The 12760-nt window shown below is 35.2% G+C and overlaps 3 protein-coding genes across 3 annotated transcripts; 1 reads left to right on the top strand and 2 right to left on the bottom strand.

The window, feature by feature from the left end:
- Positions 1 to 4178: 4178 nt before the first annotated feature.
- LOC119604861 (60S ribosomal protein L22) lies at positions 4179 to 6388 on the bottom strand. The gene is made up of 3 exons (XM_037957746.1): positions 6249 to 6388; positions 5550 to 6068; positions 4179 to 4557 (listed from the first exon to the last, which is right to left on the bottom strand). Exons 1-3 carry the CDS (start codon positions 6258 to 6260, stop codon positions 4291 to 4293), a joined length of 798 nt encoding a protein of 265 aa, XP_037813674.1. The 5' UTR covers positions 6261 to 6388; the 3' UTR covers positions 4179 to 4290.
- An 805-nt stretch (positions 6389 to 7193) lies between these two features.
- Positions 7194 to 9378, top strand: LOC119604859 (testis-expressed protein 10). Its single transcript, XM_037957744.1, has 2 exons — positions 7194 to 8482; positions 8551 to 9378. The coding sequence occupies exons 1-2, from the start codon at positions 7279 to 7281 to the stop codon at positions 9315 to 9317; spliced, it is 1971 nt and encodes a 656-aa protein (XP_037813672.1). The 5' UTR covers positions 7194 to 7278; the 3' UTR covers positions 9318 to 9378.
- Positions 9317 to 11639, bottom strand: LOC119604860 (WD repeat-containing protein 46). The gene is made up of 2 exons (XM_037957745.1): positions 9860 to 11639; positions 9317 to 9561 (listed from the first exon to the last, which is right to left on the bottom strand). Exons 1-2 carry the CDS (start codon positions 11507 to 11509, stop codon positions 9412 to 9414), a joined length of 1800 nt encoding a protein of 599 aa, XP_037813673.1. The 5' UTR covers positions 11510 to 11639; the 3' UTR covers positions 9317 to 9411.
- Between the last annotated feature and the right edge of the window lie 1121 nt (positions 11640 to 12760).

Genomic DNA, 12760 nt, shown 5'->3' with positions numbered 1-12760 from the left:
TCAAAATACGCCGGAAATAAACAATACAGCAGATATTGATAGAACTGTAGACAACCTTACACGCTCTCTTAATCAAGCAACAAGAAGAACATGCAAACCTTCGATACCAAAGGGTAAAAGTAAACCTCCTTGGTGGTCCTCGGAAATAGCGAAGACTAGGAATAGATGTCGCAAACTTTTCAATGAGGCCAAAAGATCAGGTGAATGGTCCACATATAAAGCCTCATTGAATAAATTTAAGAATCAGGTTAGGAATGCTAAACGCTGCTCATGGAGAAGCTTCTGTGGTAGCATCGAAAGCTCTTCAGAGACAAGTCGTTTATGCAAAATCCTGTCTAAATCACAAACCGTTCAAGGCTACATCCAAAAGCAAGACGGTGAGTGGACAACGAGTGGACAAGAATCCCTACAGGAATTAATGGACACTCATTTCCCAGGTAACTTACCATTAGATATTACAATGGAAAGACCACAAACGTATTGTCAAACCCCGATCGGAATCACTATAGACGAGGGAATGATAAAATGGGCAATAAACAGCTTTAACCCATATAAGTCACCGGGCCCGGACGGCATAATTCCAGCTGACCTGCAATATAATGCAGAATTACATGGTCTTACATGGTCATACGTACCAGAACAATGGACCAAATGCAGTGTGACGTTTATCCCCAAAGGAGGAAAAACAACGCACATTAAGGCAAAAGATTATAGGCCCATAAGTCTATCATCGTTTCTGCTTAAGACCCTAGAGAGGATCATTGACGTCCACATAAGATCGTCAATAGATCCTATGCTCCTATCTCCCTCACAACATGCCTACACCAAAGGCAAATCAGTTGAGACGGCCCTACACTCACTAGTGGGACATATAGAAAAGTCCTTGGAATTTGGTGAATACACGTTAGTGGCCTTTCTGGACATAGAAGGAGCCATTAACAACGTCAAACCCGACATCATCATATCAGCTCTAGAAGAGCTCGGTATTGGGACATCAGTGATTAAATTCATAAAAGACCTTCTTCAACACAGGATTATCCGTTCTAACATGGGAATGGCATGTATTCAAAGAATGGCAATCAGGGGCACACCTCAAGGTGGAGTCCTATCACCACTTTTATGGAATGTGGCCATAAACAGCCTACTAATGAAACTGGACAACCAAAGATACAAGACTGTCGCTTACGCAGATGACGTTGCGGTAGCAGTATCAGGTTTCCATCTGAATACGATATCTCAAAGACTCGAATCAGCACTCAATCTACTAAGTAAATGGAGCGTTGATAGTGGTTTGAGTGTAAACCCTAGTAAAACCGAACTTGTACTCTACACCAGGAAATACAAGATCGAAAATTTTACCCTACCTCGACTAAACGGAGTCGTACTCTCACTTTCGAACAGTGCGAAATACCTAGGGGTGATACTTGATAGTAAACTATCATGGAAGGAAAATATCACAGCCAGAGTAAACAAAGCCTTAATGGCAATGTACATTTGCAAGAAGGCCATAGGAAAAAGATGGGGACTAAATCCCAAACTGGTAAATTGGATCCATGAAGCGGTTATTAACCCTCAGAACCCTCCTGGTATATACGGATGGTTCTAAAAAAGGGGAACGAGTTGGAGGTGGCATTTTTATCCCTGAATTTGGAACTAAAATAAGCTTTAGGATACAGAATAATTGTAGTCCACTACAGGCTGAACTATCAGCCATAAAAAGAGCAGCAAATTGGCTTTGGTACTACAGAATATCAAACAGAGATATTCAAATTTGTACCGACAGCCAAGCTGCTATCAAATCCCTGATTGGTGTATATACTACATCTAAACTAGTCCAGGAATGCCGGGCATCCTTAAACAGGATGGCGAGACATTCAATAATCGTGCTCAAATGGGTACGGGGACACGGGGATTTGACTGGCAACTATATCGCTGATGAATTAGCGAAACTAGGAGCCTCAATGTCCGACAGAGACATCTTTTGCGGAATACCGCTAAAAGCTTGCAAGACCATAATAGATGGAAAGTTCTATGAAATTTCTCAGACAAGATGGCGTAATGAACCAACTTGTATCAATACAAGGAAGATATGGCCAAATTTGGACAGTAAACGCACGTCATATCTTCTGCAACTAAACCGCCCTCATATCAGCAACCTTGTTGCTGTCATTACGGGGCATATCTCATTGGGAAACCATGCAAGAAGACTTGGAATTCCCCACAACGACTTCTGTAGAAGCTGTCAAGACGAAGAGGAGGAAGAATCCATCGAACATCTTCTCTGTCAATGCCCGGCGCTAGCGGCCACTCGATCCGTATATCTAGGAAAACGACTATTTGATGACTTGTCAGAACTATCCAATCTAGGACTGGATAACATAAATGCCTTCATCAGGCACAGTAACTGGTTTTAGGACCACCAAGCCATAATTAAGGCACTCACTAGTCCGCAAGGACAGACCTCTCAATCTTCTCCTCCACTTCAATTTCTCTTCTATGACTTAATCCTAAACTATCTTCTACTATCCTCTACCCTCTTTCTTTTATATTTTATTATCTTTACAGGTATCACAAAGGGACCAACAGGACCCAAGTGTGCGTCTTTGCAGCCTGAATACCTAACCTAACCTTTAAATATTATTTACTACCCAGCAAAAAATAATTGATGTCATACTTTACAAACTACATCTTAATCACATCTTAAAATGCGATTACATATTTTTCACTTTTATAAACCAAATATTTCCTTACAAATGAAACCACAGTTAAAAGTGAGGAAAGAGATGTGGAAAAGTCATTACAAATAACATATTTGAAGTACATCAAGATTTGGTGAAAGAGTAGTGAAATTTACATAAGCGTGTCATTAAGAGAATGTGTTTTATTTTTGACATCCAAATATCGGATTTTTACTGCTTCTAAAAATAAGATCAGATGTAGTTCAAAGCTGCCAAAAATGAACAACATCCCTCCAATGACACGCTAATGTAAAATTCATAGGTTTTACACCCGAATTTGAAGCACTTCGGGTTACTAGTTGTGATGAAAATTCTACATCTTTTTCCACAGTTTTTTTGCTGGGTATGATCAAAATAAACCCAAAATTTTATACTTACAGTGTTATTGTAATGGGCAACATAAGTGTGAAAGTTACGAGTAGTAAAAACTGAAATCTACTGTATAGTATGTCGTTTTGTTAAGGCATGTTTTGGAGTTGTATATCGCTATAATGTATTGAAAATTTAAAATATTTTATTGCTAATATCTACATGAATATATACTAGTCAACTTTGTCGAAAAATATTGACCCTAGTTGTACTAAAAAGGACTTAAGATCCAGATAATTCAAATAGAAACAGAAGAGCGATATCAAAAATACGTCTTGGAAAGTTTAAGTGCAGATCCTTATAAAAAAAAACTATTATTTTTAGATACCTTAAGGGGTCTATATTAAATCGCAATATTAATTTTTGATTTTATTTCCAGAAAAAAGGAAAAAATTGCAAATCCGGTAAAAAATTGTCATTTTAATGATATTACATGAAAAGGTGATTCAAATGCTCCAAAATTGTGAAGCAAAAGGGCTAAAAATATATCATTTCGGTTGATAATAACCCCTTAAAACAGTTTTAAGCAAAAAATCATTTGATTCTAATTTATGTGTTTCGTAAAATAAGGTCAAATATGAAATACAAGAAAAATTCGAATACTTTTGTGAATCAATTTTACGGACTTTTTAAAAAAAAAAGTTAAATAAATTAAATAAATGTAATTTTTGCAAATTTAACAGAGTGCGATATTAAACCATAGGACTTTCTAGACAATATAACAAATTTAATTATTCATTTCACACGCAAAAATATTATTATGTTTCCTTTCAAAGTACAACCAAATTCGAATACTTATGTGAGACACTGTATGTACATATTTCTTATAAGGTATTTTGCAATTTGTTGGATTATAACTTTATTTATAACATTTTGGAATGACGTTCCCCAGCCCATTGCGCTTCAAATGGATACCAATATCATTGCAATCCAAATTTCTAATAAATACAATTCGAAATTCCTGATTTACAAAATTCTCTTATTATCTTCGGTAATTACATACCAAAGTAAACGTTTAGTATATTTACTTCTTTTTTTAGTCTAACTTCAAAATTAAACCAAACACAAAACTACAAGCAATTTTAACTTTAAAAAAAGTTCTTATTTTATTATGTAAAAAACTTTTAACACAAAGTTTTTTGTTTTAGTTTATCACTTCAGTAAAAAAAGAAAAAACATTAATTTACTCGGCATCTTCATCCTCATCATCGTTAGAGCTGATTCTGAAGTAACGGAGTTCATAAGAATCTTTGTCGTTGGCGACAACACGGATCCAATCACGCAAACTGTTCTTCTTCAAGTACTTCTTGGTCAAGTACTTCAAGTAGGCCTTGGAGAAGTGGACATCGGAGTTGACGTACAACTTCATCTTGACACGTTCGAAGGTGACATTGTTACCCAAGTTGTTAACTTTACCGTTAACCTTCATGCGGGCCTTAACGTACTTTTCCTAAATTACAAAAAAAAAAAAAATAAAATCCCGTTGAGTCAAGAGAAAAAATTGTACTTGTTCAAAAAAATTGTCTTTATACCGTAAAAGGAAACACTCCTCCAGTTCTGTAGTACAAATGATATCATCAAAACTTTTTTATATGTTATTTATGACAATTTCACTTGGAATATGGAAACAATGGAGAATATAAGGATATTATCTCTTTGTTTGTTAAGCTTTTAAATCAAGATACAATTTAAAAACCAAATATAAAAAGAGTGTGGTTTTGATATGCCACTGAGTACACTGTCATCAGAGCGAGGGTAATCACTCTCTAACAACAAATCAGTCGTGGCCAGTAAAGACAATTTTTTTCGCTTATAGAATTTTAATTTAAAATAATTTTAGTTCTTATACATATATTATTAAAAAAATTACCTGCTTTTTATTATAAATATTGATACAACATTGTTGCCTCTTTAGCAACAAAGCCCTCCTGGGATGAGGGTGGAATCTTATATTTATAAAGAATTTTCAATACATAAAGCTTGCTTTGGGTGAATGGATACCTGCAGCGCCCAACTTGGAAAAACGCTTTGGCAGGGCGCACTATTGCATCTTGGCTTGAGCACTTGCGGTTGCAAGTGTACCCAACCCAGGGCCCACCACGTGGCGGTTTACATAGCACGTCTTGACGCAGTTCACAAACGGTTGCACCACTGGTCAGTCCAGGTTCTGACAGTCAGAGGCTACCCCGTTGTGCTACATCCAGAGCCCCTCTTAGAGGATTTTGGAAACAAGGTCTTTAGAAGAACAAGGAGTTTTTTTTTTTTTGAAAACAGACAAAATTTAACCCTATAAAGGGTTAAATTAAATTTGGCAAACCCAAAGGCATATATGGTCATCATAGACGACCAAAAATATAGAATACTTAGTATTCAATCTGATATTTGTTAGATATTTTATGGTAGTCTTTAAATTTTTACATTTTAATACATTCGAGTACTTACGAAGTCAGCAACGTCCAAGATGTTATCTTCAGCAATGTTGGTGCAATCGATGGCATAACGCAAAGAAACCTTCTTCTTCTTAAGTCCCTTACCACGCAAAACGGCCTTCTTACCTACTTTGCCGGAGGCAACAGCAGCCTTCTTGGGCTTGGCGGCAGCGGGTTTGGTTACTACAGCCTTAGCGGTCTTCTCAGCAGCGGGCTTTTCAGTCTTGGCTGGTTCGGCCTTGACGGGGGCAGCAGCCTTAGCGTCCTTCTTGGGGGCCTCCTTGGCGGGAGCAGCAGCCTTCTTGGCTGGGGCAGCGGCCTTGGCGTCCTTCTTGACTGGGGCAGCCTTGGTGGCGGCAGCCTTAACATCCTTGGCGGCTTCTGGGACCTTCTTTACATTTTTGGCAGCAGCAGCAGGTTTGGCGGCTTCAGCTTTGGGTTTTTCAACTTTGCCCTTAGCGGCGGCTGGGGCAGCCTTGGCAGGTTCGGCCTTTTTGGCGGCAGCGGGTTTGTCACCCTTTTGGTTTTTAGGCTAAAAAAAGACAAGATTTATATCAATCAATAATCCACAATTTTCTTAGCAATCACTTGATATTATTATTAAATTCAAATTTCATCCAATAAAAACGCATTTAAGGTATATTTTTTTATATTCATTTCCAGTTATTACACAAATTTATAAGTAAAAATTATATTTTTTCAGGACACTTACGGTTGGTGCCATGTTTGATCGCAAAAACCACGGAGAAAAAGAACAAAAAACCTCACTGTCCAATCTTATAACACTTTTCGATACTCGTTCCAAATTATAGCAATTGTTCGAGTCTCGTTGGGAAGTGTTTGGAAAAAACTTTGAATTTATAAAGCTACCATATTGGTTTTAATGTTTCGTCAATAATTTTGCAACTGAAAAATAACTTCAATTTCATAAATATGTATGTAGATATCTTTCATACAAAACATTGCAGCTACATTAGTTATTTTTATATAACGTAAAAGTTCGATAGTATCAGTTGTGAGAGATTGTGAAGACATAACTGCGTTAAAGTCATTTCTTGAAGGGGACCTTATAAATATTTTAGTTCTTTTAAAACTTGATTATGTAGAATTTTGTTGCAGTTTTGTAGCCAATTCTGCGCTTCAAAGTAATTTCTGAGGGGACTTTATATGGGAGATAGGATCAATTATGTGCCGATCCTCACGAACTTTGACAAAAACATTTCGGCTCCAATAAAACTTGTTTATGTCGAATTTCATCGTTATACATGCTTTATTCATCCAGTTACTAGCAATATAGTCATTTTCTGAAAAGGGCATAATATGGGGGTAGGTGAAATCGTTGATCGATATTTTCCATGTTTAATACCAAATAAAATGGGGCAACTTAAAGTATTTCATCTCTTTATCTTGTTTTGTTTCGACTCTATAAGAGACAGACTTATGTGGGTCGACCCACATAAGTAATAATTATTACTGGAGATCAAAGAAGTTTTTTTTTATTTTCGACATTTTAAAAAGAGAATAAAAGCAAAGAGCATTTAATTCAACTGTTTTTAAAAATAACCAAAACGAAAAATTAATTCGCATGTACGCATGAAAATTAGAAATACATAATGAATTTTGGTTAATAATAACGAAAGTGGCAACACTGGTTATCACACGTGTGTTTGTTTATTTTCAAAATTGTAGATATTTTTAATAAACGCTTCTGTTATTTTAATTCTATTTTATAAATTACAATTATGGGTGGTTCTCACAAAAAGAAATTACGTGCCGAAAAGGCTAAAGTTAAGCTAAAAGGTGCTAAATTACCAAAAGGTCTTAATGTTACTAAAACAGAATTCAAAGTGCGTAAAATTACAATTCGGGAACAACTCAAAGAAAGCCAGTATGCAGATGGCCTAAAACAAGTGAATCTGAAGGAGACATTATCGAAACTTAGGCATCACAGTTCAAGTTTTCGCATTGAATCACTGAGAAACCTGAGAGATGCCATCAGCATTAACCACCCCGGGTTATTGTCATCTCTAAACGATGTTATACAAGGCGTATCAGCTATTTCACTAGATGTGGAGCGGGAAGCCAGAAGGGAATCTTTTAAAACACTTAGTAGCTTGCTGGGTCATTTGTCAGTTGAAGCTGTAGCTCCATTTTTTCACATAATTTCATCGTATCTACGTTGTGCTATGACACATATACAGCCAAACATTCAAGAGGACGCTCTGATGATGTTGGATGTGTTACTTCAGCATGTACCCCATTTGGTGGCCGTACATAGTGCTAAAATTTTTCAAAATTTTTTAGAAATGATTTCAAGAGTTAGAGCAGATGGTGATAAAGCCGGACGCATGTTAACAGTGAATATGGGCCAAAGGCAGACTACAATTAAATGGCGTTCCAAGGTTTTGTTGCGTTTGCAACAAATGCTGCAAACTTTGGCTGAACACAAACGAAGTATGCGTGAAGATGCCTCAAAAGCCAATAACAACAATAGTAAATTTATAACATTTAGCTCAAAAACCGAACAGCACTATGGTGTCAAACGAGTTTTTGCACCAAATCAAATTTGTGATCTATCATCAATATTCAATCGTTCTTTGGGTAGTTCTACATTATCTGGTGAAATTAGTATCAGCGATGAATCGGGACAATTACGTTCATACGTGGAACATTTAATGCCTTTGCTCTTAGAGTCGTGGTTGGAAGTGAGACCGCAACATGTTTCTGGTTCAGGCACTATCGAAACATTGCTTACACTTGATGCAGCCATAACTTTGAAAATTGTTTTGGAAATTATTGAGAATTTATGGTCACTAATAGAAATATATGAACAACAAGTGAACAATCATGATTTGAGTATATGGTTTAAAGATCAATATGCCGATGTTTTTGCAGCCAATTTTTTGCAGGATTCCTATCCGTACCAACAAATGATATATGAAGAAAGTAAATATTTAATCAGTATTCCTCTATGTTATTAATGTTCTAAATTCCTTTTCTATTCTTTATTTTAGGCGATGGTATTGCAAAAAGAAAAAATAAGAAATCCTCCACAGATATGTTGCCTCATTGTTTTCAACAAAACATAACGGTAGCATATTTAATGTGCCGTTTTTATTCAAATCATTTGAATGAACAATCTACCAGATTCATTGCTGTCTTAAAGTATCTTACAAAAATTGTAAATTCCATATCTACCAACAATTCTAATGACTACCTACGATCACTGGTATTGGCTTTACGGGCACTCTTATTAGAAAATGGTTCAACGCTTTTGGAACTTCATAAGGAAGAAACTAAAATTCTGCTAAGGTGCACCATTAAAGCCTTTTTAAGTAATAAATTTAGCGAATTGGGTATAGCATCCAAAATTCTTATATTGCTATGTGAAATTGTGCAAGACTCTAAACTTTGCCTTGCATATAGTAATGAGGAATTTTGTGAATTTTTGGAATATTTACCTAATCTTTTATTAAAGCCCACAATAAGTGAATCATGTCTTGTGGCAATGGGTAAATTGGGCAAACAGCAGAATGCTATATTTTTGAATGCTTTAAGAAATATTATGTCTAAAGTTGTGGATCATCTGCAGACAATACAAGTAGCGGGAGCTATTAATGTATTCGAGGGGAAAAAACATATTATCAATTTATTTTATTGGCTCAATCCACAAACGAGCATTAATAAGGAAGTTATGGAGAAGCTTTTAAGTGATGTGGAGACAAATGTTACCGACAAAAGAATAGCTGGTTACTGCCAATATATATTAACTGCTGCATAAACATTTTTACAATATTCTTTATTGTAGGTATTTTATATTAATAAAAATTATAATTACATACTGTATAACTAAAATGTTAACTTGATTTATAAAACTATGATTTCTTCTTAAGAGCTTTGGGCTTAAAACGATCCAATACACTGGGTTTTGTTTCACTTTCCAAAGGTATAAAGTCATCACCATCATCAACTTTATGAGATTTAATGATGTTTTGTTTTGTTTCGCGAACATTTTGTATGAATTCCTGAAAATTAAATTAAAGTTAGTTAAAGTATTATAAATGTTTGCATTGAATTAGATTGAGGATATAAGTACAGGTTTCTAGGGTTCATATGTGATAAAATCAATTTTAATATTCCATAAATTTGCTACAAATACTATGAAATTCGCTGGAAAATTCTCAACAATTCATTAGATTTCCATCACACAACCCTGTACATATTTAGCTAATTAGGCAACAACAATAAAACTTTATAAGGAAAGCTTAATAATTTTGAATAATATTTACAATCCAGCTAAAAACTAATATAAACATTACAAACCTTTCTCTTCTGATCCTTAACAATTTGTTTATTGCGAGATGCCTTCGCACTTCCACCTTTGCCTTTCATTTTGTGTCTAGAATTAAATTGAATTTCTGGTGGTTTAACAAAGAATATCGAACGTTTAGCATCGATTTTCTCTTGTAATGTGGGAGCATCAACAGTAGCAATCTCATTCGGATCTAATGTTATAAGTTCTGCGGGTATTTTCTCTAACAGAGCGTGTACTTCATGTTCACGACGTTGTGAACGCGTCTGCATTGGATTATCCTCTAAAGCATCGTAGTTAGGCTCACCCGAACCAGGTACCAACAGAGATTGGAAACCTTGAGCTGTGGAAACTCCCAAAATATCTTCATATGGACAAAAACGCATGCCGTGAATAAATGAACCACAATTCTTGCGCAGATAGGGGCGGCTTGTTTTCTCGCCCATAATTAAATTGTTGTATATTTCGGTATAGTTGCCTTGACATATAGCTAATGCGCCCCTTTGTGAGACATCCACATGATTTGCTGGCAAACGTAAATGATATTCTGCTAAAGGTCCACTTAAGGCTCGTATATCCCACACTTTTACCTTACGGTCTAAACCTGCCGTCACTAAATGTTGCCCTTTTTGATCAATAGCCAGAGCTGACATTGGTGTTGAATGACACAATAATTTTGCTAAAGGTTCTCGTACTTTGGGTGACCACATTGAGACGACACCTTTTCCACCGCCAATGCAAAGTACACCATTTCCTGGATTTTGCCGCATTATACGTATATCTCCCAATTTTGTGTTATAGTTACCCACAAGCTCACCCACAGATACGTCTAACCAGGATACATAACCATCCTTATTCCCAGTAGCCAATAGAAAATGATACGGTAGGAATTCCATACGATTAACGCGATACATTCTTTTGATACAATGCAATTCGGTGCCCTGATTATCATATATATAAACATGATCTTTTTGGGCGCAAGCGAACATTGTGTGAACATGTAAAAAACTAACTTCGGCCACCTCTTCCATTACATTCATTTCGCAATGTAACTTTTTCGTTATCCAATCGAAAGCTGCTACATGACCTTTGCGTCCACCCAGCAACAAGTGCCTACCATTTTTAGAATATCGCATAGTATAAGGTCCAAAATCTAAATTCAATTTGAACAATTTCGCTGCCGATTGTATATCAACATTGGCGGCAATTTCCTCTTGTCTATAGTCTGCTGTCACTTCACCTTCATCGGCTTCAATAAAACCTTGTTGTTCAGTCAACAGTAGCTCAGTTCGTGCAGCTTGTTCTGTAGCATATTCTAAATACACTTCCTTACGTTGTTGTTTTTGCTTAAAGAATTTGGTCTTAATGCCATCCTCTTCCACTTTTTCGCCGCGCTCATATTTGCGTAGTAGTTCTTTTGGTATTTTTGGTTTCTTGTCTTTAAGATGGTGGCCAGCATCTTTGTTGTTCTTTCCCTTACGCTTCAGATGATATGGAAGACGTTTTGGTGTTTTTTCGTCTACTTGTATAAACTCGCCTTGAAATTCTTGTTGATTTTTTGGTTTATGTTTTATTTTTTCCACGTCTTCTTCTAATACAGGATCAATAAAATAACGACTATTTTTTGGCTTTGTTTTTTCTTCCTTAATTTCTTCAGACATTTTTTATATTAATAAATATCTTTATTTATATGCACTTGTAAAAATTTAAAAATATTTATAAAAACACAACGTGCTCGGACGATATTGAATATTTACATGAGTGTTGTACTATAGCGTTTTTGTAAAAACAATAGTGCAACGAAAGTAGTGATGCCAACATAGAGAGTTTTTTTAGTTTACCATTGGCATGCAAATTGCAAAACTTTGAATTCATTAGCAGCTGCAAATTTTAAAAACATTAAATTCTTTGCCTTGGTTCAATTTTCGAAAGTTATGATTTAAATCTTACTAAAATTATTTGAATTACGTTTTAGAAAATTAATATTTTTCATAAATTGACATAATTTCATAACAACTGATATAAAATCATGTACATAGCAGGAATGGGACATGCGACACAAGTACGTTAGCACTAATCAATTTTTCGAGCAATCGAATTTTTGACGCACATAAAGAAAACAACCCGACGAAAAATAAAACAAACCGTAACAGACGCACATAAAGAAAACAACCCGACGAAAAATAAAACAAACCGTAACAGCTGTTTTATCAAAATAAACATTTTTTTTGGTGTGGTGAGTTATTTTTGTTTACAAATATGTGTTTCTGCACGTGGAAAAGACGCAAAAACTCGTTTTCATTATTTACATTTTCAATATGTGTTTATGCACGTGGAAAAAATTCAAAAAAATTGATTTTCATGATTTACATTAAAAAAAATATTTTTGATCAATTAAAATATGTGTATAAATGTGGAAAGGAACAAATCTGATAAAATATAAATATATTTGGGATTATATCGTTACAGAATGCCTTTTAATAAAAAACAATCAAAAAATGTTACTATGGTCATATATATAAAATGATATATAACTGCTATCGGACGATCTTGTGCACGATAAAAACCTATATAGAACTTTAAGTTGGAAGTGTAGAAATCGGATGGCATACATTTTTTTCCGGATTTCATCGTTCTAGGGTGTGTACTACAACAACAAACTTTTTTTTTACAAAAAATGTTACTATGGCCGTATATATTAAATGATATATAACTGCTATCGGACGATCTTGTGCACGATAAAAACCTATATAGAACTTTAAGTTGGAAGTGTAGAAATCGGATGACATAATCTGTTTGAGATTTTAGGTAGGGTCAACTGTTGACCGATCCTTACAAAATTCTACAGATAAATTTTGTTTCATATAAAAGTTGTTGTCGAATTTTATAGCTATTTTTTTAAGCCAGTTATG

The sequence above is a fragment of the Lucilia sericata genome, unplaced genomic scaffold (genome assembly GCF_015586225.1).
Source record: "Lucilia sericata isolate MDLA Ls3-8-SP2 unplaced genomic scaffold, ASM1558622v1 Contig000438F_arrow, whole genome shotgun sequence".
Classification (NCBI taxonomy): Eukaryota; Metazoa; Arthropoda; class Insecta; order Diptera; family Calliphoridae; genus Lucilia; species Lucilia sericata.
The sequence above is the reverse complement of the archived record's forward strand: the minus strand, read 5'-3'. Positions and strand labels throughout refer to the sequence as shown.

What these genes read in the sequence shown, in the direction of transcription:
- LOC119604861 (XM_037957746.1), bottom strand. An exon ending in TCTTGGACGTTGCTGACTTC is followed by an intron (nt 4,558 to 5,549) that starts GTAAGTACTCGA and finishes TTTGTAATTTAG; the next exon opens with GAAAAGTACGTTAAGGCCCG.
- LOC119604859 (XM_037957744.1), top strand. Translation starts at nt 7,279, where the DNA reads ATGGGTGGTTCTCACAAAAAGAAATTACGTGCCGAAAAGGCTAAAGTT. An exon ending in ACAAATGATATATGAAGAAA is followed by an intron (nt 8,483 to 8,550) that starts GTAAATATTTAA and finishes TCTTTATTTTAG; the next exon opens with GCGATGGTATTGCAAAAAGA.
- LOC119604860 (XM_037957745.1), bottom strand. Translation starts at nt 11,509, where the DNA reads ATGTCTGAAGAAATTAAGGAAGAAAAAACAAAGCCAAAAAATAGTCGT. An exon ending in TTAAGGATCAGAAGAGAAAG is followed by an intron (nt 9,562 to 9,859) that starts GTTTGTAATGTT and finishes TTTAATTTTCAG; the next exon opens with GAATTCATACAAAATGTTCG.